We start from the raw sequence: 23,943 nt of genomic DNA on the forward strand, positions 1-23,943 counted from the left end.
GAAGTACCTCCAGGTCTGCCCAAAGGGGTCGGTCAGGCCAGAGAAAAGGAGGGCTTGGAGCCTCTGACCACCGCCTGTACCCACAGCTGTACATTCATCTGCTGTCTTTTTTTTTTTTTTAAAGATTTTATTTATTTATTTGACAGAGAGAGACACAGCGAGAGAGGGAACACAAGCAGGGGGAGTGGGAGAAGGAGAAGCAGGCTTCCCGCAGAGCAGGGAGCCTGATGTGGGGCTAGATCCCAGGGCCCTGGGATCATGACCTGAGCCAAAGGCAGACGCTTAACGACTGAGCCACCCAGGCGCCCCATCTGCTGTCTTTTACAGTGAATTTCTGTGTAAATTTTTATTTAGGAGAAAATCATGTCAAAATAATGCAAGAAATCACTACTTTAAATGGTGGAAAGATTGTCCGATGATGATCACATTTACGTCTCATGGGAGAGCAGTTGAGAGAAGTATTGGGGAGAACTTTTTATTTCCCTGTGGTTACTGGACATACTAGCTACTTTCAGAAGGCAATCTGCCCCTTAGAGACCACTGCTGAAAATGCCAGAAAAGGGTCTAAGCCTACTTTGTGTGCTTTTCAATGAACACATGCAGTGTAGGAGTTCTGTATTGCAAGAATTGTGGAATATACAAAGGAAGAATAAGGCATGACTCCTGTAGTGAAATTGCTTACACTTTAATCAGAGTAAGGATGGAGAATATAGGGTAGTATAAAATTAAGGGCTAATTTGTATTAGTTAGGATATTTTAAATTATGTATTAGGAATCCAAACCTAAATAACAAAGAACTCTATAAATACCTAATAAAGAATCAGAATTAGGGTAGCCACTGGGGCTCGTTCATTGAGAGGTTCACTGATGCATCAGATGTGGATTCTCTAGATTGCTCCTTTTTACCATCACTACTGTCTTAGTTCACAGGTTTGTAGTATGGCAGTAGCCTTACATCCAGGTATGACACTATCTGGAACTGTGCTCTTCAATGTGGTAACCAGTGGAAATGTGGCTACTTACATTTAATCAAAATCAAATAAAATTCAAAGTCCAATTCTTCAGTGGTGCTAGCCACATTTCAAGGCTCAAGAGCCACAAATAGTATTAGCCATCATATTGGACAGTACAGATCTAGAAAATCTACATCTTTCTAGGGAGTCTATTGGATACCACTGAATTTAGCAAAAACAAAAAAATAAAAGAAAGGAAATAATTGGAAGAAAGAATAGGAAGAAGTAACTAATAGAAATGAATAATAAGCAATCTATCATCTATCATCTATTATCTATCTTCTGTATCTATCTATCATCTACCATCTATCATCTACCTGTCATCTATCATCTATCTATCTATCTAATCATCATCTACCTATCTATCATCTATCAATCTATCATCTATCTATTATCTATCTATCTATCTATCTATCTACCTACCTACCTACCTACCTACCTATCTACCATCTTCTGGTGGTTCTCAAGAGCCAGGACATATTCCTAGAAGCATACAAATAGTGTTACCTATATGGTTCTTGGACCAGAATTGATTCCCATGCCCATCTGAGGTAAAACCCTGATAAGGCAATGAGCTTACTGATGGACCTACGAGCTAACCACAGAGGCAGCACAGAGCAGGGGATGCGGGGATCCCCCGCATTCCTGAGGCTGTTCTTCAGGAGAAAGGCTGGAGAAACAGGCAGCAATTATCTCCTGGGATGAATTCTGGACAGCTCCAAGCCGACGAGAGGAACAACCGGGCTCAAGGCTGCGCATTGCGAGGGTGCATTCTCCTTGCTGGCCTTGGACCCTGGCACCCCGGGTTGCGCACCAGCGCGGTCCCCGGGTCTTCGCCCTCCTGGAAAGCAGCGCGGGGCGGCCTGCGCATGCGCAGTTCACTGCCCCGCCGGGCCTGGGGGGTGCGGCCCTTGGAGGGCCTTTGGCGCAGCAGAGCGACCTTTCTCCCCCACCCGGCCACCCGCCCCCGGCCAGCCCTGCACTGTGATTCTGCGGGTGGGAGAGAGGCTCCACAAGCCTGGGGTTTACATGACAAGGGGCATGGGCCAGACTCCTAACAGGTGAGCCTGGGAGGAGGGGCCGCGGCCCCAGGGCCGCAGGTGTTCGTCGTCCTAGGCCTCTGGCAGCCCGTGTACCTCCCGAGGTCCCGCGAGATGCGGCTCCTCGGGGAAGGGTGTGGGCCCCAGCGCCTCACGCCTGCTTCTGCCCCTTCCGCCGCGGCAGCTGGGGCACCCTCCCCTCTGTCACCTCCCTCGGGTCCCGCACGTACTGCGCCGCACACCGAAGCCACCGAGCCGCAGCCTGCCGGCTCCAGGGGTGCCCTGTTGGCCTCCTGGGGAGCTCGACGCCGCCGGGCCCAGGCCGCAGCCTCTGGCCCGCGGGCCTCCGCGCTGGCGTTCCGATCCCTGGGGGGTCGTGTAGACCCGGCTGCGGCCGGCCGGGAGAGCGAGGGGCCTGACCCCCACGGGCGGGCACGAAGGTGGGGCACTAGGCGCCAAGCAGAAGCGGATCCACGACGTCGACTCCCTGAGCCCACCGAGTCCTGCGGAAGGCAGACCCAGAGGGCCACAACAGGTAAGATCTTACCAGAAAAGTCTGGTTCGAGCTGAGTTTCAGGTTAAAAAAGACAAAAAAAAAAACCACACCAAAAAACAGGACTTAGATCACTTGAGAGTGAATGGAAGGATATTTTAAGCATGTTTCTACTTTTTGAGATCTATATATGTCTACTTATTTATTTTACATCTGCTCTGGTTTCTTATTAGAAATAAAAATTAGGACTGAATCTGAAGAAATTCAAATAAATGAATTCGTAACTGAGGAGACATTAGTGAATTCTTAACTGAGGAGACTGGTCTCTTCAAAGTTTTGTTGAAGAGTAACAGGACCAAACCGTGGAGTGTCTAGAATGAAGGTGATGGATTCATCTTATACCTGAGTCTGTTTGAGAACCTGACAGTCACGGTCAGTGTGGAACTCCTTTTCAGTAATCATTTTCAATCTAGGGTTCCTATCAAAGTCTCACTGTAAGAGCTTTTTAAAAATAAACATTCTCAGATGGGTACAAACCAAGTCATGCTTCCTTTTATTAAGTGTTACAAAGAGTTCTGTTGATATTCACTATCTCCAAACAGGCCTCTAACGTAAAAGAAAAAAAAAACATCTTTGTTTCCCATGGCTTCCAGAGAGTCGAGGTGAATTTTTTGGCGTTGTATCAGGGCCCTCCAGGGTCCACTCTGCCTACGTGTCCAGTCTTCTCTCTTGCCACTTCTCCTTCTGTTCTCTCCAGTCAGACTGTAACACAGGCAGCTGCTGGAATAAAAGTGCCGCCATCCCTTTTTGCCTAACTGGTTACTTAACAGGGACATAACATCCTATGGGAAGTTGTGATTGTTGATGGGGCTGTGATTCAGTATCCACTCCTCCTTGCAGGACTTCCCTTTCTTACGTTGTTGAATTTAGGTGCCTCCAGACCATAGGACTTACTTTGATCAAGAATGTATGAGTGATGTATGTCATTTTCCACCACAAGCTTAAAGGACCTGTGCGTGTTTTTGAGACACTGTTTCCTGTGCCAAGGTTACTGGCAGAGTTCCAGAGAGCTGTTCCGTCCACACCTGCTGTCTGAGCTGTCTAGTGAGGTTGATGACTGCATGCAGCAGAGCCCCCAAACTCAGTGATGGCCATTAGTATGAGCAACAGATGAGCTATTTTAACAACTGTCATTTGGGTTTCTTTGTCACTTCAGTGTAACCTAGTCCATCCTGACTGATACAAAAGTATTCCAAGACTTTCCTAGTCAGGGGTTGGTTTCACATTATCAAATGTTACCCTTGTGTTAAACCAGGCATCAGCAAACATTTTCTGAAAAGGGCCAGTCAGTAAATATTTTAGGCTTTGTGGGCTAGAGTCTTTGTTGCAACTATTCAACTTTGTGTAGCACAAAAACAGCCATAGACGTGATGGGAAGAAATGAGTGTGGCTGTGTTCCAATAAAACTTTATTTATATAAACAGGCACTGGGCTGGATTTTTGTCATTAGGCTGTAGTTTGTGACTGCCGTTTTAATTCATGAGTCTGAAATCAATACCAAAAGTCCCTTGGTTTGTATTTCAACAATAACAATTTTCTTCTCATGTCTCTATCTTTTTATACATATTCAATATGAATTTTGAGCTCTGGTTTTCAGTAAGAAAATCAGGATAGATTTGAACCCAAGAATATTAACTTTTATTAAATCATGCATGGAGTTTGGAGAGAATATTCTAGAAATTAATTCCTAATGAGCACTAAAAGAAACAGCATATATAAGCACAAATTGAAAAACGTAAACACAGTGTATTATTTTACCTACCACACCTCTAAATAACTGATATTAAGAAGAGCTATATGGAATTGCTGTTCTGTAAAGAAATATTGGCAATATCCTATGGCACAACATGTTACTCATTATTATTCACTAATTTTTTTATTATAGTTTCTATATGCAAGAGCCTAGAGCAACACCAAGTTCTGGGGTAATAGAAAACCTGGTTCACACCTAGCCACACTCATGCATAGATATGTACATGATTTTACTGCATCTGTGGACTTAAGTGCCAGTCAGTATCCCCAAATCTCTGAGAAATCAAGCCAGTTCTTCTTTTTGTAAAACAAGCACACTCCATGTGCTCTGCTTCTCCAGCTCCATTTTTTTTTTTCCTTTTGGTTTGTTTTCATAGGAATGTGTATTTGTAGAAGAACTTCATCAGATTGAGCAGGCAAAAGCTCTCATCTTCAAGTGAGAGCAGTGAAGGAACCTTCTGGAGAGATTGCCAGTGCAGGAGCAGGAGGGACGGGGGGCATTCCTATGTTCTGCACAGACCTTTCAGCCAAAGGGACTATTTCCTTTTTAGTGATTTCTAAAAATAAAAGTTAAAAAAAAAAAATGGTGAAGCATGTCTACATCACACAAAATTGCAAATCATGACATGATATAATATAATATGGCTCATCTTGTCTGTGGGGCAGAATGTTTATACCATATTGCTTTCCCATGTATTTATAGATTTCCTGAGAGTGACTAATTGTTCTCCAAAATTATATTTTTAGTTGTCTTCTCTGTATCCACAGCTCTAGGAAATGTTAGACTCAAAAATGTGAGGCCTGTTGGTGGACCTCCATCTGTTTCTAGTGGTTTCATTACAAAAATGTGTATATCTCTAGAAGAAAATTTTTTAGAAAGAATTTATTTCAGCTCCATGTCAATCGATAGCTTTTCAAGTTACCCATCATAGTTTATTTTATATGAGATACACCCTTTCAGGAAAAAAAAAAAAAAATCCCTTGAAGCAATCTTACAAAAACTGTGCTAGGATATTATATGTATGAGAAGACTCTAAGAAAACAAACCTATGGACTGAAGCTAATGAATTATCTATGGGTCCAAGTTCAGATTTCCTAGGTTTACTTAAGAAGATGAATATATTCAGAAATAAATGCCATTATTATTTCTTTGTCTGCTAACAAATAGCATTACCAATAGATTTTATTTTATAAGATGCACACATTGCTTAACCTAGGGTAGCCCAGAAAATATTAATAGTCAGAAATAATGTAAATTCCAGTAATAGATTTATGAAATATATTGATGCTGTCAGTCTTTGTTTATTCTACTGTGCCATGAAGTCTAGACGGAATAATAGTGTGTTCTTTGTAGAAGCATGCATTTCAAAAATCATTGAATTTGCTGTAATGCCAATCCTTGGGTCTCATTCAGGAACTTTTTACACTTAGTTTTATATTCCATCTATAGAAAAAAATAATTAGCAACCCTTCCCCCCTTCCAGTTCAACTAGAATTTTGCCTTCAGTATTAACTAGTAACCTTTAATTTCACCATTGTGCCTTAATTTTTCTCCCTTGCCTATTCCACACGTTCCAATTTACCATGCAAGTGTCAACAATTTCAAATATTTTCTTCCTACGAACATGTCACAGTGATACAGCTTGTGTCATTATAAAAACATCCATTTTTAAGATTTGAATTCACTGCAGATCCTCACCTAGATGCTGAATAAAACAGTATCTCTAATCCTAAACTTTTATTGTTCATCACTTAAATTCGACCTGATTTTTTTTTCAATCTAAAAGCCATAGCTCAAAAACCTATGTGTAAGGAAAAACAGAGCTCACTCTTCACAAATCTGAAAGGCCCAACTGACAGAGAATGAGGAATCTATTAAATCTTCAAAGATCTGGTTTTGTGCAGCCCCCACCTCCTTTGCTCTAGGCAACCCCAAATATTCAGCATCAATCATGCATTCGTTCCTCTTACCCCTGCTTCCTCTCTCGTGCCTCCTGAAATGCGGCGTGACGTTTGTTATCGCCACCGTGGAACTGATTCAATACACACTACCGCTCAACAGAAGAGTCTGTATTTAAATTATGGACTCTCCCAGAGTTTAAACATGTTTATTTCCCTCTTGCTTGCTCTTGGTCTTGTCCATGGGAAATTGATTTTTAACTGACAGCCATCCATTTATAAAAAGGTGCTTTGTACAAGCTTCTTTATCTTCTTTGCTGATGGTCTCATTTCCTTTGTGCTCCATTTGTCTGCCCTGATGTTTTTCTGCATGATAAGAAGGTTATCTGCTAAATGGCAGTAGACTTAGTTCGAGTCATGGCAGTTACTCTATTTTAGGTGATCTTCTTTATCATGTTCACTTTCCCAGAGAAAAGACACGGTATGTGTGCATTAATGGGATTATTTGAAGGTGCGCTTATTCAGATATATGTTTGGAACTTTCGCTTTCCACGTCTGTGTTTTTCTGGTAACGCATGCCGCCCATGCAGGCTGGCTGCTTTGAATCGTATCTCCCATACCTTCCCGGCTTTTGACCTTGGGCCGGATGATTAATTTCTGTATCTTCACTTCTCATCCACAAAGTAGAGATACAAATATTACTGTCTACATTTTGGGGAGGATTAAATGAGTTAATATGTGAGAATGGCCATTCTTACCTTTGCATCAGTAGCTTGGTCTCAGTGCACTGAAAGGATCACTTACTATTTCTCCAGTCTTGAATGGTTTGTCTGTATGACTGATGGACAGGCATTTTCACAGTATTAATCATTATTTAGGATAGAACTAACTCCTTTGTTTAGGGATGTTATTATGGAAGTTGAGTGACACCCAAGAAAAGTCTGAGCAACATTATTCAATAATATTGAAGAACCACATCCTTTTTTACAGTTAATTTAAACAACCAGGAAACTAAACAGGACAGTTTTCCTGGGAAGGCATGGTTATACAGTGCATTTGGTACAACCACGTGGGGGATTCTGACTCGTCCCTATAAAGTTCAATATAAATGTAAATATAGGAATGTAAAAAAATGTAAAGCTATTTTAATTTTGTGTGTGTGTTATGATGGTATTCTGACAAGAATTAAAAGCATCACTTTTATTCTGTTAGGGCTTTACTTACAGAAATGGGAAAATGAACATAGATCCCATTGAATGTTAGAAAATATTTAATATTAGAAATATTTGCAGAAATCAAAGAAGTAGTTTTATAAGTACTATGGGCTATATCATGTTTTGAGACTTAATCTAGAAGGGAACAGAGTAATACATTAATGCCGTTAACAAGGGAACTGTCCGTGGCTTCTCTCTTTCCCTTCACCACCTCATTCTACTGCTTTTCCACTGGCTAGTCACTCAGCCCTGTTCACTCTACACACTGAGCGTCTCTTTAATCCTTCTCCCTCAAGGATGAGCCACCACCATCTTGAACTTGATCAACTGTCATAGTCTCCCCAAAGGTGTACACATCTGTTCTTCTCATCTACGATTGGAACAGGAGACATCTTCTAAAACCTCTAATTAGTGTGTGACCCTCCCTAGGTCTTAAGCCTTGAATGGCTCCCCATTTTCCACCTGATGAAGTCCCTGATCCTCAGCTCAGCTGAAGAGCCCTGCATAACCCATCCCTGCCTTCTTGCCAGCCTCATTTTGGGTCTGTTCTTCTTGTCCTTTTCATTCAGTCAGGTCTTTAAGTCCTGGGATACAGCCACTTTCCACAACACTGACTAGTTAACTTCTTCCTGCCTTCAGATCTCAGCATGATCCCCATTCGCTGCTGCTGGCCTTTCCAGTATTCCTCAGCAACCCCCATGCCCACCACACACATGTTCCTGGCATTACACCAATCTCCGCTTCCCCTTTTGCTCTGTTCATCCCATGTATGACAGCTGGTTCTCATTCTCCCCTTAGAATGTGAGTGCAGAGTTCAGAGCAGGAATCATACTTGTCTTGTTGCAGAAAATAGCCCCAAATTCAGCAGAGGATCTGACACATCATTTTTAAAGCTCATTGAATAAATGAATGAATGAATGAATTTGGAGAAAGCCTAGGTAATTTCTTAATACCCAATCACTATATTATAAAATGGATTGTGGAACTAGTTTGAAGTTGGACCTGAATAATGCCAGACTTAATCAATTAAATGAAATTAAAACAAAATTCAGTTGGTTTATTTGACCATTGAAGGAAAATATAATGGATTTGTGGAAAATATTGTCTCCAAGCCTGGAATGCTGGGTTTATTTATTTATTTATTTATTTATTTATTTAGGAATGCTGGGTTTAAATGCTGTGCTATTTAGATGTGTCCTTGGGCTAATTATTGGTCTCTCTCTATTGCCTCCATCTCCTGATCTGTCAGATAGTTGCAGGGATAAATTAGTAAAAACATGTAAGCTACTAGAACAATGCTACTAATAAGCCTAATATTCAGACACCGTCATCTTAAAACAACAAACAAAACAAAACAAAAAACCCAAACTCTCTCCTTTTGTCCTCCCTTCAATTGGATGCTTCCCTAACTCTTCCTTTTATAAGCTAAAATAGTAATATAGAATTCTAAAATTGTGCAAAGTGAAAAATCTGAAAAACAAAAAACAGCCCTGTGAGCTTTCCTCTGAGGAAAGAAGTAGCCAGATTGGTCTGAGCATTTTAGGTGTTGGGGTCTGTAGAGTTCTGATGCCCTCCAGCCAAATGAGCTGGACAGGAGGCATTTATATGGGTTTCATCAGCCACAGTGTCTGCCTCACGGGTTCTTGCCTCCCCTCTTTTGACTCACTGAGCTGAGTAGACACAGGCTCCCAGGCCACCTCCAGATTGCACATGGCAGGAGACTTCCCACCAGGAGAGCAGCGGGGCCACCAGTGGAAGAGAGAAACCAAAGCTTTCGTTAGGATGCTTGATAAGCTGTTAATATGTGAGCAGAAGTTTTTGCTTTTGTCCTAATAAAAATATCTATGTACACTATTTTCATAAATTTTAGTGATAAGTTTCCATTCGACCACATGAAGAGCTCAAAATAAGTTTTCTTGGGAAGTTGACAGGAGCTTAAGAAAAATCACAGTGAGTTATGGCTTCTGGGGTTTCTAGAGAACATGTCTTCATCAAGTCCTTAAATATGTTTCAAAATCATTCAAATGGAATTATTTTCCTTTCACCCACCACAGACTGTTTTGTAGAGGATTTAATCCACTGGTGAGCTAACAGAGGGAAGACATGTTTTCCAAGGTAAATTTGCTTTTGAGAAATAAGGTTGCTTTGGATGAATTCTGAAGTCTGTATATTTCAGAGAAAGAGCACTTTAAGTACAAAATTATAATTGGCTATTTCTGTCAAACTGGAAAAAGACCTTGCCCCATCAGTAATTAATTTTAGATATATAGTGATTCAGAAAATTTTCATCTTTCTCTTAACCGCATATTAGCACATTTTGTTCAATAAGATTATTTTCTTTTTATTCTGAAAGATGCATTAAGTATGAGAGAAAAGCTTTTAAACAGACTTAATTAACAGCCAGAAATGACGTGATTTATTTTTGTGAATTGTACATATGGCTGTAGTTCTTCCTGTGCCATATTTTGAATACATTAAAAATATTTTTTATATTATGATGTTCTATAAAATTATTCCCAACAGCTCCAGGGAATATAGCTATTATATCCTTAGTAAGATAAAATGATCCTCATTCCTCTGGGAGTTTAACATTGTTGAAGAGGTTTATAAGCTGTTGAAGATGGGGGCTAAAACCATTTTTCTTTCTTTTTTGTGTTTCTAATTAGGCATCCTAAAAATGCAGAGAAAAGCAGACATGGGAAGTAATAAAAGTAAAAATGTGTGTATCTTCACTGTACTTCAAATGTATATTGACCCATTTTTGTCTTCAGAGTAAATGAGCTTGGGAAAACCATTAAATATATATATATAATATATAACATATAAGATATATATTACATATACATATATTTTACATATTTTTGTTAAGCTCCTTTCAACTTTCTAAGAAAAATCATTTTGAGCTCTTAATGTGGTAGAATAGAAATTTATCACAAAAAATTATGAAAATTTCTTCGTATAGACATTTTTGTTAGGACAGAATGTATAAACATTCTATATATTTATTATATATGTGTACTTTTAGGATTGCTATCCTGGAGGCTAATAAAAGGCTTACTACTTCCCTGGATTACTGCTACACACATTGTAAAACCAAACAAAGTAGATTTACTAGTGATGACATTTTAAAACAGGAACATTTGGATGGTTTGGAAAAGTGAACTGATTCTGAGCCTCAGCTTAATATTTCCATGGTAACGCCAAGGTTCAGAAGTCTTCCCTTGGAGGTAATCATTGGGTGCTCTGAAGGAAAGCTTAGATGATTTAGTACTGTTTTTCTCAGGGATGTTAAGTAGACTCTATTAATAAACTGAAAAATGGAAGACTCGATTTAATGTCCTGGTAAAGGTCAATATCCATGAAAGCAGATACCTTTAATGGTTTATCCTGCCTATGTTTCCCCACCCGTGGGTCTCATTGCTTCACGCAAAACAGGGTCTCATCCCCCGACCCCCATTTCTGGGATAGTATATTGTTAATTTCCCCTAAATGAAAGAGGCTAATTATCCAATTTCACAAATCATTCCTTGGTTATAGCTGTTAATAATAAAGGAAAATATATTCCCCTACCCACCCACCCAAAGTATTCCTGCATCCGAAGGGGCGAGGGATAAGCATACATGGCTTCCTTGGATGAGGGTGGAGAGAGAAAAACACAACACAACTAGGATGTGTTGACAAGTCTTCCAGGGTATTTTAGTGAGCAAGGACCAACACAACAAATGCTGTCTTATGAATTTGGACATTTTTCTTAAGGAGAATAAAATAAACTCTTAATCTCTCCCCCTGATTTCTAGGATTATATTTAGACTTCCTGTAACATAAAAATAAGTATTACCCACAGACATCAAAGATAATATCTGTCGTGCTGGTAGAAGGGAACAGTGGCTTAAAAAAAAAATCTATGTATAGACTGCTCTTATTATGTAGAGTTTCCAGCAGCCCTTATCAAACAAGAGGTTCTGAATAAGTCTGTAGCTTTTTGTCTAAAGCTTTCTGAAGAATAACCAGTGCCCGAGTGGCTTTGGGACATGAGCACAAACACAGCTTCAATTTCTCCTTTGTATATTATCTGCAGGATCATCTTTATTTCTAAGTGAATCTCTGCCATCCTGCACACCAATAAATGTGCTGAGCACACTTTCATGGGCCAGAAATAGAGATGATGCTTCGTAAAACTTCTCCATAGGTTCTATAGAGGATTGAGCAGAGAGTTGGAAATGGGGTTATTGAATTACCCTGTGAGCATTCGAGAGAGTTCAACTTGTGTTTCTCAGTTCTACAGACATGTATTGAGAAATCACTAAGTTTAAGCAGTTACAAAAAAAAACAGATGACGTTCCTGTCCCCATCTCAAAGGAAAATGGTCATTCCATATATAAATATGCAAATAATTTATTATAATTGTAAGAAGTGCTTAAAAACGCTGCAGTGGGAATACTATTCCAGAAATAGTATCCCCAAAATACTATTTTGGGAATCAGGGAAGGCCAAAAAAAGAAAAAAAATTCCCGATGTCTTTTAACCTGGTAGAGCATAGTTACCTAAATGTTGACTAGAAATAAAGCAGGGGCTTCTTATTTCCTTTCATATTAGTACACTGGCAATGTAAGTAATGAAGTTTAGTTTCCACTCTGGGGCCCCTCAACCATTTCTACCTGTAGCCCCAGTGAGTGGAAAGGGAGCTCTTTCTCCACTGACCTTCCTAGAAGATGATGGGTATCTCAGTGGTGGCCTAAGTTATTCTTCATTCCTCTGTCTTATCCATTATTAATAATTCTAAGTATGGTGGCCTTTACTTTACATGCATTGGCTTACTAAATGGTGTATTAGTTTTCTGTTGTTGCATAAAAAATTACAACTTAGTGGCTTACAACATATTACGTTAATTATCTCATAGTTCCTGTAAATCAGGAGTGCAGGCGTGATGTAGCTAGGCTGTGTTCTTATCTGGAAGCTTGATTAGAAAAAAGTCTGCCTCCACTCTGATGCAGGTTGTTGGCAGAATTTTTTGCTTGAAGCTGTATGACTGAGGGCCCCCGATTTTTGCTGCTTGTTGGTTGGAGGCTGCCCATGGGTCCTAGAGGCAGTCCACAGTTTCTTGCCCTGTGAGTGTTCCCATCCTGACTGCAAGCTTCATCAAGCCTGCCAGATTAACCTTCTTCCAGCCTACTAAGATGGAAGTCTTATGTAATGTAGCATAAAACCAAATGACAGGAGTGACATCCCATGATTTTTGCCATGTTCTGTCAGTGAGGGGCAAGTCAGAGGTCCCAGTTGCATTCAAGGGGAAGCGATGAGACAGAGCATAAACATGAGAGCCACCCGGCAGTCTGTCCACTCTGGTACCTACTATTGCATTTTACAGAAGTTTCTAAAATAGATTTGTCCAGATTCACATGCCAGAAGAGAAGCCTGAATTTGAATACTGGTCTCCAGGACTCTCTCCAGTAGACATCATCTGCACTATAGGACATAGAACATGACTTGGATAATGACTCATTAAAAATAGTTAATGTCCTCTCAAATAACTGAACAGCTCTTCACTCTTTAGAATTCTTCCAAGTGTAGATTATTGAACCTGCAGTATCAATACGCTAGGGACACTCAGCTTTTTTTTTTTTTTTTTTTTTTAACTTCCGTTGTAATGTAATTAATTTGATTATATATTTGACCAAGTTCTCTGATAGAATTATAGTTAAAAACCTGGAATTCAGTGTGGTCAAGACCTAAAGATATTAATAGAAAAAGAGTAGAAAGGGGAGTTTATCATCTGGTACAGAAGTTTTCAAACTTTTGGGTTGTCAACACCCTGTTACAAATGAAATTTGTTGGTAGCATCCCAATACAAAAAATAAATAAAGGTTTTTTGTTCATTCATTCACTTACCAAATATACTGTGGGCTGAACTTATGACAGGCACTCTTCTGAAAAACTAGTCCTGAACATGGTAATCCAAGTCACCAGCCTTTAGGATATTTATATTCTACTAGAGAGAGAGAAAAAACAACATACAAGGGTTGTGTATGTGTGTGTGTGTGTGAGAGAGAGAGAGAGAGAGAGGGAGATTGATTTTAGGAGGTGGTAAGTGATAAGAAGGAAAATTCAGAAGATTAATGGAGAGTTCGATGGGAAATGGGCATTGCTTATTAAGAAGATGACCAAAGTACTTCTCTGAAGAAATAGCATTTGATCAGAGACCTGGATGAAGTAGTGATGGGATGAGCTGTGTGTTGTTCTAAGGAAAATATGTTCTGAGTACTGGCAGGTGTTTCCACCCTGATGCATGAACAATAGAAAGAAGTAGAACAAGAGAAATCAACAACTCTTGGAAAGTGGTGGTAAATGGTGCAATGGGAGATGGTTTGTGTCTGGGGAAGTTTTGTTTGTTACTGTTTTTATAATGAAAGATTGAACAATATATAAAAATGAGTATATAAAATATCAAATAGAAGGAATACTCGATGAAGTAGCAGAATGAACGCAAACTTCACATGCAAAGGTCTTGACTAAGCACAGGGGGTTTGTGATCTGCATCTCCAGGGGTATTGAATACAGGCAGTTCATCTGCTATTTTAGGAGCAAAGGTAGAGTATGCATGTATGGTTCAGACACAAGTAGGCTGGTGAATTTGGTAAAGGGGTAATAACCTGAATCTATTCTGAATGCCAATACTTCCTCAGTGAAGTAAGAGGCCAAGTCATCAGTCGAATGTAAGAATGAAGAAAAGCTGTTGGGGATGGGAGAAGAGAGAAAAGTCAGGAAGTAGTTCTCTAGTGAGTGGAATTAAAGGTAGGGTTGTTGTGCACAGCCAAGGGTATGCTTTTATTTTTCTGATAAGAGATCTTAAGTGTGATCTGTCAGAATGGTCAGACATTTTTCTGTAGCCATATTTACCTGCTCTCATCTAATGAAGCTGGTGTCTGGCCAGGCTTGCCCACCAGAGGGAGAAGAGAAAAAGAAACTATGGGCATATGTAAAGGAGAGATTTATGTGAGAAATGAGCATTTGCCAGGGGTGGGGGCCCCCAAAACAAGGTAAGGACAGTGCACTGAAGATACTAAAAGGGTTGACAACCTTTGGGGTAGGTATTCTAGGCTGAGTGAATTATGGTGAGGTCTGTGAGGAACTCACCTGCTCTGGTCATCTTCCCTCTCCCTTCCCTACACTGTCCACCCTGAATGGGGCTGTGCAGACCTCTTATGGCTAACTATAAAGTTGAGGCTATTTTAAATCAGTGAGTTTGGTGGGGTACCTGGGTAACGCAGTTGGTTGGGCATCTGACTCTTGGTTTCGGCTCAGGTAGTGATCTTGGGGTCCTGGGATCAAGCCCTGTATCAACCTCTGTGCTCAGTGTGGAGTCTAAGACTCTCTCTCCCTCTGCCTCTCTCCATTGTGCTCTCTCTCTCTAAAGTAAATAAATCTTTTTTAAAAATCAGTAAGTTTGGTGAAAGCAATAGTAAGGTAGAGCATCATGTGCAGATAATAAAGGAGAGCATTGCCTCAAGGGAATTTTAAAACAGTAATACAACCATTCAAATCTGTTTTGAAAATAGCAGAGATAAAATACCTCTCAGGAAAAAAAAAAATCGTTGTATCAAGGGATACTGGCACACTCACCTCCCTGTTCTTAATCCACTTTTCCAAACACATGCTATAGTTTCCTAGTCCAGAGCTGAATAGCCCAGTTACTCTTCAGAAGAGTCCAGAGATGATCCTGAGATCACCACACAGATCTGATCAAATCTTCTTTTTTTTTTTTTTTTTTTTAAAGATTTTTTATTTATTTATTTGACAGAGACACAGCGAGAGAGGGAACACAAGCAGGGGGAGTGGGAGAGGGAGAAGCAGGCTTCCCGCTAAGCAGGGAGCCCGATGTGGGGCTCGATCCCAGGACCCTGGGATCATGACCAGAGCCGAAGGCAGACGCTTAACCATCTGAGCCACCCAGGCGCCCCTGATCAAATCTTCTTAATACCATGATGTCTAAGATGCACACAGAGATGTTAGAGTACAAAGGTAAAAGGTGAAGTGAAATCTGAACATCTGAGCATTGAACTGAGGAACCAACTAGCCCTGAGAATGAATCTTTGAGTAAATGGAATGCTGATACATAGTTAGACATGGGAGTCTGGAATTCTAAGGACAAGTCAGGGCTGGAGACAAAAATTTCAGAGCATTGATATGAAGCATTAAAAGCTATAAGACTGAATGGAATTAGCATGAGAGTGAGTACTTCTAGAAGAGAAAAGAGGTCCAAAGATGGAGCCTTTAGTGTCTCCACATTATAAGGATTTAATATAAAGATATAAAGGGGAAAGGTAACTGAGAAGAGGAGCTAGTAAGGTGGGAGGAGAACCAGGCAGGGTAGTATCTTGGGACCCAACTACAGAATGTGTTTGAAGGAGGGAGAAATAGTATAGGTGTTCCTGTTCCTCATTTCTACTTGCAGACCATTCCTCTTTCATAAAAATACTCATCTGTGTCCAGTTCTTCTGGCAGCACAGATAAATTAGATATGGATATTGATCTTAGGTTTTAGTAATGTAGAGGTCATTGAGTGCGTGTGGTCACAGAATGGAGCTGAATTTGTTTAGAATGAAATTAAGAGAAAACTAGAAAATCCAGTATAAACAACACTTTTGAGACAATCTACTGTTTAGAGGGTGAGACCATGATAAGGTTATTTTTTTATAATGCAAGAAATAATAGCATGTTTGTACTCTGATGAGAATGATTTATTAGTGAAGGAAACTGTGTTTGATGTAGAGGAGAAAGAAGAGAATGACTTGAGCCATGCCCTTGAGCGTCAAAGAAGACAGAATCTAGTGTGTGCTGGGGAGTGTCCTCTGAGAGGAGCATGGCTGGGCCACCATAGTAAAAAGAGGAAAGGCAGAATGTACAGATTCACATTCACTGGGTTGTGGGACCTGTAGGAGTACCTTCTGACTGCTTCTCTTTTCTAACTGAAGTAAGAATCAAGAAAACTAGTGCAGAGTGAGAATGGGAGAGGAGGTGCCGGAAGTTTGAGGAGAGTAGAAAAGGTATGGAAGGGACACTTGAGAGAGAAGGAGAGTCTATCTCACACTAGGGAGATACAGCATGGTTATGGTTGCTGGGCAGTATGAGGGCCCATTGAGGGGTAGCAATAGTGAACTGAAAATGGGAACCATCAGCAGTGATGTTTGTGTTTCTCCAGTCACGGTTAGTTCCACAAGTGGTTGCATGACTAGTGGAATGGAGGAGAAAGAAACTGGGTAAAATCCAGACCAGAATGTGGTTTATAATTACCTGCAATAGAGAGAGGGGAGAATAGATGTTGAGAATACATAGAAGGCGCTGATTATATCTACTGGCCATAGCAATTATTCTGAATAGAAGGAGGAGTGTGGGGTGGTGGGAGAGAGTAAAAATATAGTATCATTAATGAGAAGTTTCTGTAAGGTCAAAGGATTATGGGACCCAGGGTTCTAGTAGGTAGTAGTTGAAGAGAAGGATGCTTGACCCTTGGGCAAGATCAGAGCTAGAAATGGCTGTGGGAGGAATGAGGAGTTGCATGAGGACAAGTACATTGGATGAAAGGATTCCCAGAGATCGAGAGTCCAGTTATTGGAAGGATCATCTACACAAGTATTAAAATCTCTAGTGTAAAGACAAGAGGGAGAGGGACCTGAGACTTGGTAAATGGACAGCAACAAGGACTATAAGGAAGAGTCAGGCATGTTATTCCAAGCTAGACTTGAAGGGAGGGGAAATTGTCTGAAGTGGGGATGAGAAGCGAGGGGATTATGCACCTCATCTCTGGGCTCAGGAATGCACCCCTGTGAGAAAAACAGCCAACACTGAGAGGGCTACAGAGAAAGCAGCCTCACAACGTCTGTTGTCTCTAAGTGCTTCCTTCCCCTGGCAATTCCCAGTTCAAAGTCCTGAAAGATAAAATGCGAAAGACATTCTGCTTTTCTTTAGGATAAAATATATCATATTACAATTCTGTTATACTACCCAATTAGTATTTGGCTGACATGAAATTACCTGGCTCAAAAATAATTCTGTGTTGGGGCCCCTGGGTGGTGCAGTCAGTAGAGCGTCGGACTCTTGGTTTCGGCTCAGGTCACAATCTCAGGGTCGTGGGATCGAGCCCCGCATCAGGCTCCGTGCTCAGTGCAGAGTCTGCTTGGGATTCTCTTCCCTCTCCCTCTGCCCCCCCGCCCCCCGCCACACTCGCACACTCAAACGCTCTCTCTCTCAAATAAATAAGTAAATCTTAAAAAATAATAATAATAATTCTGTGAAAGGCAATATGGGAAACGATAGTTTTGCCATCTTTGCTCCTTTGTCCTCCTGATGGGACTTTTTATGTCTGAAATGTTCACTTTGGTTAACCTTTGAGTGGAAGCTAGGCCTCAGCAAGGCTGTGACTCCTATGCTTTCCAAAATGCTAGAATTGTTGTGGAGCATAAGGAAATCATATTTAATTTGATTTCTTTTTTGAATAGTGAACCATACTTAGCCAGAACTCAAATAACCATTTAATTGGAACTGTTGTTATGTTGTGCTGTCTTAGCCAAAAGAGATAATTGTTACTTCACCCAACATACACACACACACACACGCACACACACACACGCACATGTCCTAACACACACGTACACAAACATAAAATATTTAACAAAAACAGAACAGGGCCATTTAATTATATTGCTTTGAGTCTACTGTACAGTGAATCTTGAAATCCAGAATGGAAGCTCAGAAACTTAATCTTCAAAGAAAAATTAAAGAATAATCACTATATTGTAGTTGTTCAAACAGGAAAATGAGCAAAGTAAAACAAGTAAGGATGGAAACAGACCAAAAAAGTTGAATTTTATTAAACTGTAGTCTCTCAAGGATTCTGTTTCTTTGGTGTTATTGTATTTTGATGCAGGATGTTGCATAGAAAATAAACGTGTTAAACTGTGACAAGTTTAAATGAAGGACATCGCATGGATTGTTGCCTCCCTTTCTCCTCATGTATTTGAAATTCTTCAGTTGGAGAGTAAGTGTCAAGACTTTTTCTCCTTTATAGCAGACAGAAATTGTATCTTAGTTTTCTTCTTTAAATTTTATTCTCTCTCTAATAAGATTGGTGATTCAAACACCTTGGAACACATGATATTATTCATTTACATTCTTTTATATGGCTCTACCTCATGGAATCTCACTAATACTCACCCATTTGTCATTGAGCAAGTTCTCAGCTGATAAGTAATAATAGTCTTTTCAATGTACGTGATTTGTGAACATGGAATTTTTGTTCTGTATTTATGCTGTTGATGTCTAAGGTAGACAATAGCAATAACAACTAGGGTTATTTCCTTTTAGTTAGCTCTTATAATAATTTATTGGAATTACAGTACAGTTATATCTAGTAAGTTAAAGACCATATAAAATTTCCTGGTGTAAAGCAGTAAGGTCACTCCACTAACTATTTCAACATAAATGTGAACCTTTTCAGCCCACTCAGTTTCATTGAAATGTTAATAATGGCCTTTCCTCACAATAGCTTCTCTTACATCATTCCTTTTGTCTTTCATCCAAACAAACCAAGACCCAGACATCATGGTATTTTCAGACAACACTGAAAGAGTTTCCCAGCAAAATTGCATGCAGTAAAATTCTTGCAGTAGAAAGTATTTAAGGGCTCAGAGAAAAATCTTACAGTGCTGGATTCTAATATAAGCACAGAAAAAAATCTTGATATTTTATTATCAGTTAAAATAACTTATATCAACAGAAAAGAATCCCATTTCCCACCTTTGTCTCCCAATTCATCATAAAAGACCAAAAAAGAAGTCAAAATACCAAAGTTAATCCCTGTCAGGAAGAGATTGTTTTATTGGGTGATTTTCCAAAGAATCTTTGGAAATATGTGATCCCAAAATCTATGACTTAAGTCTTTTAATCAAAATGGGCATTCCTGAAGTTAATTCTAAATTTGCTAATAAATAGATGCATATTTGTCAACAATTACAATTCCCAGATCATTAAATGTATTTAATATCTTTAAAAGAGAAAAAAATAAAGTTTTTTTTTCATCAGCTGCTTGTATGTTTTTCCTGATGTGAATATTTTAGAGAACAAAAGAAAGATTGTACAGAGGTAATTATTTGGTGAAATTTTTTCTCACCAGTGACAACAAGCAATGATTTCTTATTTATGTTTATTTGGCAAAAGATGCCTATTTAATTGTCACCAATTCTTTGCCTTAAAGAGCTAGAAGATAAGGCTATTCTTTAGTTTTCTTATTTGCAAATGGCATCCCATGGGTCCTTAGCAAGGTAATGAAGTTAAATGCAAAGATACCTGCCATTATTCTTTTGGTGTTATCTTTAAAATGAAATAACTTTCAAAGTCATAAATATGTTTTTATCCAAATGGGATGCAGATTCATTATCTACTCAAGAAGGTCGTGAAATATTTAACTACAAAGAAAATATCATGGTTGTATGTGATGTTATCTGTAGAGTAGACTATTTAATCAGGAATGAAAAAAATACCACTCATATAATAAAAAGCTTTTTATAAGATAGATTAACAGGGAGTAAGTTTACCCCCTCACTATAAACATCTAAGGAAATAATAAACAAAATATATAAAACAGTGCTTTGCAAGACACTTTACATCCGGGTACAAAGGACAGTGATCCCTGAGAGATTAAATATAAGCAATGTGAGTTCTTCAGTTTCCCCAGATTAAAACCTTAAGAGAGTTTTCAGGTCGTGGCACATGGAAAAGGAACCCGGCCAGAATCCAGTGTCATCCTTGAGTTGAGGAGAAGGAGACCAAGACAGGTAGACTTTTCAGGACACGGTTCCAGAGAGATGAGAAATTGAGAGAAGGAGTGTGAGGGAGGGGACAGAGGGAGAAAACTCTTGAGATTTTCTGAGAGCCCTCCTTGGTATTCAACTGAATATTGATCAGCACTTGTAGGTGAGGAAACTATCAAGGCAGGAGAAAGAATCATCTGAAAAGACCAGAGATACATTGTTTGACACTCACACAGGAATAGAACTTATGGCCATGAGCTAGACTGGACAACCTCATAATTTACTACATGTTGGATAGAGTACTTAGAAGGTCTTGCTTCACTAGTCATAAATAATTTATGCTGGATTGAGTACTTCTTCAAATTCCCTGACAAATCATAAAGGCAAGACCAAAATATTTTTAAAGTGTCTCCAAGTAATTTAATTAAATTTGAAAACAAAGATCAAGAATACTTATGAGAATACAAAATGTTTAACATCTACTTTGGGAACAGTTCACCATGTTTGGCATCTAATACAGAATTACTGGGCATGCAGAAAAACAGTTAAATGCGACCCATAATAAAATCTATCAGTTGAAACTAAACCAAAAATGACAGATGTTAGAACCAATAGTCAAGGACCTTAAAATAATTATTATAACTGTGTTCCTGTGTTAAAGTAGATAAGACTATGGAAGATGTGAAAAAGACCAAAATCAAATTCCTAGAGATAAAAACTACAATGATTTATATGAAAAATTTACTGATAGGGTTAACATTAGATTAGTCATTGCAAAAAAGAAAAGTGACTTGAAGATATAGCAATAGTAGCCATCCAAAATGAAACAAAGACATAAAAGTTAATTTTATAAAGTTAAAAGAATATCATTGAACTATGGAACAACTTCAGGTGGCCTATGTGTGCAACTGGAGTTTGTGAAGGAGAGGAAAAAGGGGAGGTGGGGAGGACAAAATGGGAGGAAAAAAAATGATGAAGTAATGGAATTTTGCAGAATTTAATGAAAACTATAAAGCTATATATCCAAGATGGTTAAGAACCCAAAGCAAAAGAAAATACCAAAACATGTCATAATCAATTTGCTAAAAATAGTGAAAAAGGAAAAATCTTAAATGGAGCCAGAGAGAAAAAGAAACTGACATAAGCATGGCAGCAGATTTATCAAAGGGATCAATGCAAGTGAGGAAAGAGTGGAGCAACTTCTTTAATGTACTGATAGAAAAACACCTACCCTCCTAGAATTCTATACCTAGCAAGATTTGTCTTGCAAAAATTAAAGTGAATAAAGACTTATTTAGACATAAAAAACCTGGGCGCCTGGGTGGCTCAGTTGGTTAAGCGACTGCCTTCGGCTCAGGTCATGATCCTGGAGTCCTGGGATCGAGTCCCACGTCGGGCTCCCTGCTCAGCAGGGAGTCTGCTTCTCTCTCTGACCCTCCCCCCTCTCATGCTCTCTCTCTCTATCTCATTCTCTCTCTCAAATAAAAAAAAAAAAAAAAAAAAAAAAAATCTTTATAGACATACAAAACCTGAAAGAATTCATTGCTACTACGCCTACACTACAAGGGATATAAAAAGAAGACTAGGTAAAAGAAAAATAAAACCAGATGCAACTCTGAATCTCCATAAAAGTATTAAAAACACTAGAGATGATAAACACATGGTGGCATTAGCACGAAGTTTTGGAGGGGAGAAAAGGTAGTATAAAAATATGAGCTCTTATACTATAGATAAAGTAATATCATCTGAAAGTAGGCTGTGATAAATTAACATTATATATTATAAATCCTAAGGTAACCACCTGAAATCATATAACAAAATGTTTTACCTATTAAACCACCAAGTGAGATAACATGTAATTGTAAAAAAATTACAATTAATCTAAAGGAAGGCAAAAAAAGGAGTAAAAGTTAACAAAAATACATGAGACAAAAAACGAAGAGTCAGATAAAAGAGTTAAAAGCATGTGAATGTTACCGTTAAATGTACATGGTCTAAATGCTCTGATTAAGGTAAGCAAGAGCCAACTACATCCTGCCAATAACATATGCCATTTATATATGAAGACAAAAAGATATTAAAAATAATTGAAAATATACCACACTGATATTAATCAAAATAAATCTGGAGCAGCATGTTAATATCAAAAATAGATTTCAGAGGAAAGCATATAGTCAGGGATACAGGAATTTATTTCATAATGATGAAAGGGCTGAATTCATTAAAAGATATATTCCAAATGCTCATACACCTAATAACAGAGCTTCAAAATTCACTCAGTATGGAGTGACATCAGCATGATGTGACTAAGAAGCTGCAGGCCCTCCTTCCCCAACTGCAGCACTGAGTTAACAATGATATATGGATCAGAATACCTCTGTGAGAACTCCAGAGGCTAGTTGAAAACTACAGGCAACAAAAGCAAAAATAGATAAATGGGACTACATTGAACTTAAAAACCTTTGTACATCCAAGAGTACGATCAACAGAATGAAAAGGCAGCCTACAGAGTGGGAAAAAATATTTGCAAATCATATATTTAATAAGGAGATAAACCAGAATATATACTCAGAATATATAAAGAACTCCTACAACTCAACAATAAAAATAGAAATAACCCGATTAAAAAAAAATGAGCAGAGGACTTAAAGAGACATTTCTTTGAAGAAAATGTACAAATGACCAACAAGCCTATGAAAAGATGCTCAACATCATTTGAAAATGCCAGTCAAATCCACAATGGGATATCACCACATAACCATTAGGATGGCTACTATAAAAAATAAACACAATAAAAAAAATAAAAATAAAAAATAAACACAATAGCAACATTGACAACAAGAACAGAAAGTAAAACAAGTTTTGATGAGGAGGATATGGAGAAATTGGAACCCTTCTGCACTTTTGATGGAATTATAAAATGGTGCAACTGCTATGGAAAACAGTACAGAAATTTCTCAAAAAATTAAAAGTAAAACTACGATATGATTGAGCAAACCCATTTCTGGGCATCGATCCAAAATAATTGTAAGCAAGATCTTGAGGAGATCTTCAGAGGAGCACTATTCACAATAGACAAAGTTTATAGCCACCCAAATGTCTGTTGGCAGGTGAATAAACAAAATGTGGTGGATATATACGATGGAATATTATCTACTCTTAAAAAGGAAGAAATCCTGTCACAGGCTACAATATGGATGAACCTTAAGAGCATTCTGCTAATTGAGATAAGCCAGTCACAAAAAGAAAGATGCTGTATGATTCCACTTGTATGAGGTACCCAGAATAGTCAAATTGTAGAAACAGAGAGTTGAAAGGTTGTTCCCAGGGACTGGGGGATAAAGGGAGAGGGAGTTAGTTAGTGGGTGTAGAGTTTTAGGTTTGCAAGATGAAAACGTGCTGGAGATCTGATTTACAACAATGTGAATGTACTTAACACCACTGAAGTGTACACTTAAAAAAAGGGTAAGATGGTAATTTTAAGTGGTGTTTTTTACCACAATAAAAAAAGATTAAGTAAAAACTCATGAACCTGAGAGAATTAGACAATTTCACAATTACGTTTTGATAATTTAATATTTAATATAACAGTCCTCTCAACACCTGCAGAATTCACATTATTGTTAATGTCACATGTCACATTTACCAAGGTAGATCATATTCTGG

The 23,943-nt window shown here is 38.8% G+C and overlaps 1 protein-coding gene across 1 annotated transcript in view; it reads left to right on the forward strand.

The window, feature by feature from the left end:
• Positions 1–1,888: 1,888 nt before the first annotated feature.
• The window catches only part of LOC116631489 (coiled-coil and C2 domain-containing protein 1-like), a 110,128-nt gene continuing 88,073 nt past the window's right edge, over positions 1,889–23,943 (forward strand). The window contains exon 1 of the mRNA XM_032402647.1: positions 1,889–2,588. Within this exon, the coding sequence (XP_032258538.1) occupies positions 2,168–2,588 (421 nt within the window). The 5' untranslated portion in view covers positions 1,889–2,167. The remainder of the gene's footprint in view (positions 2,589–23,943) is intronic.

This window comes from Phoca vitulina, unplaced genomic scaffold, assembly GCF_004348235.1.
Source record: "Phoca vitulina isolate PV1807 unplaced genomic scaffold, GSC_HSeal_1.0 scaffold5, whole genome shotgun sequence".
Taxonomy (NCBI): Eukaryota; Metazoa; Chordata; class Mammalia; order Carnivora; family Phocidae; genus Phoca; species Phoca vitulina.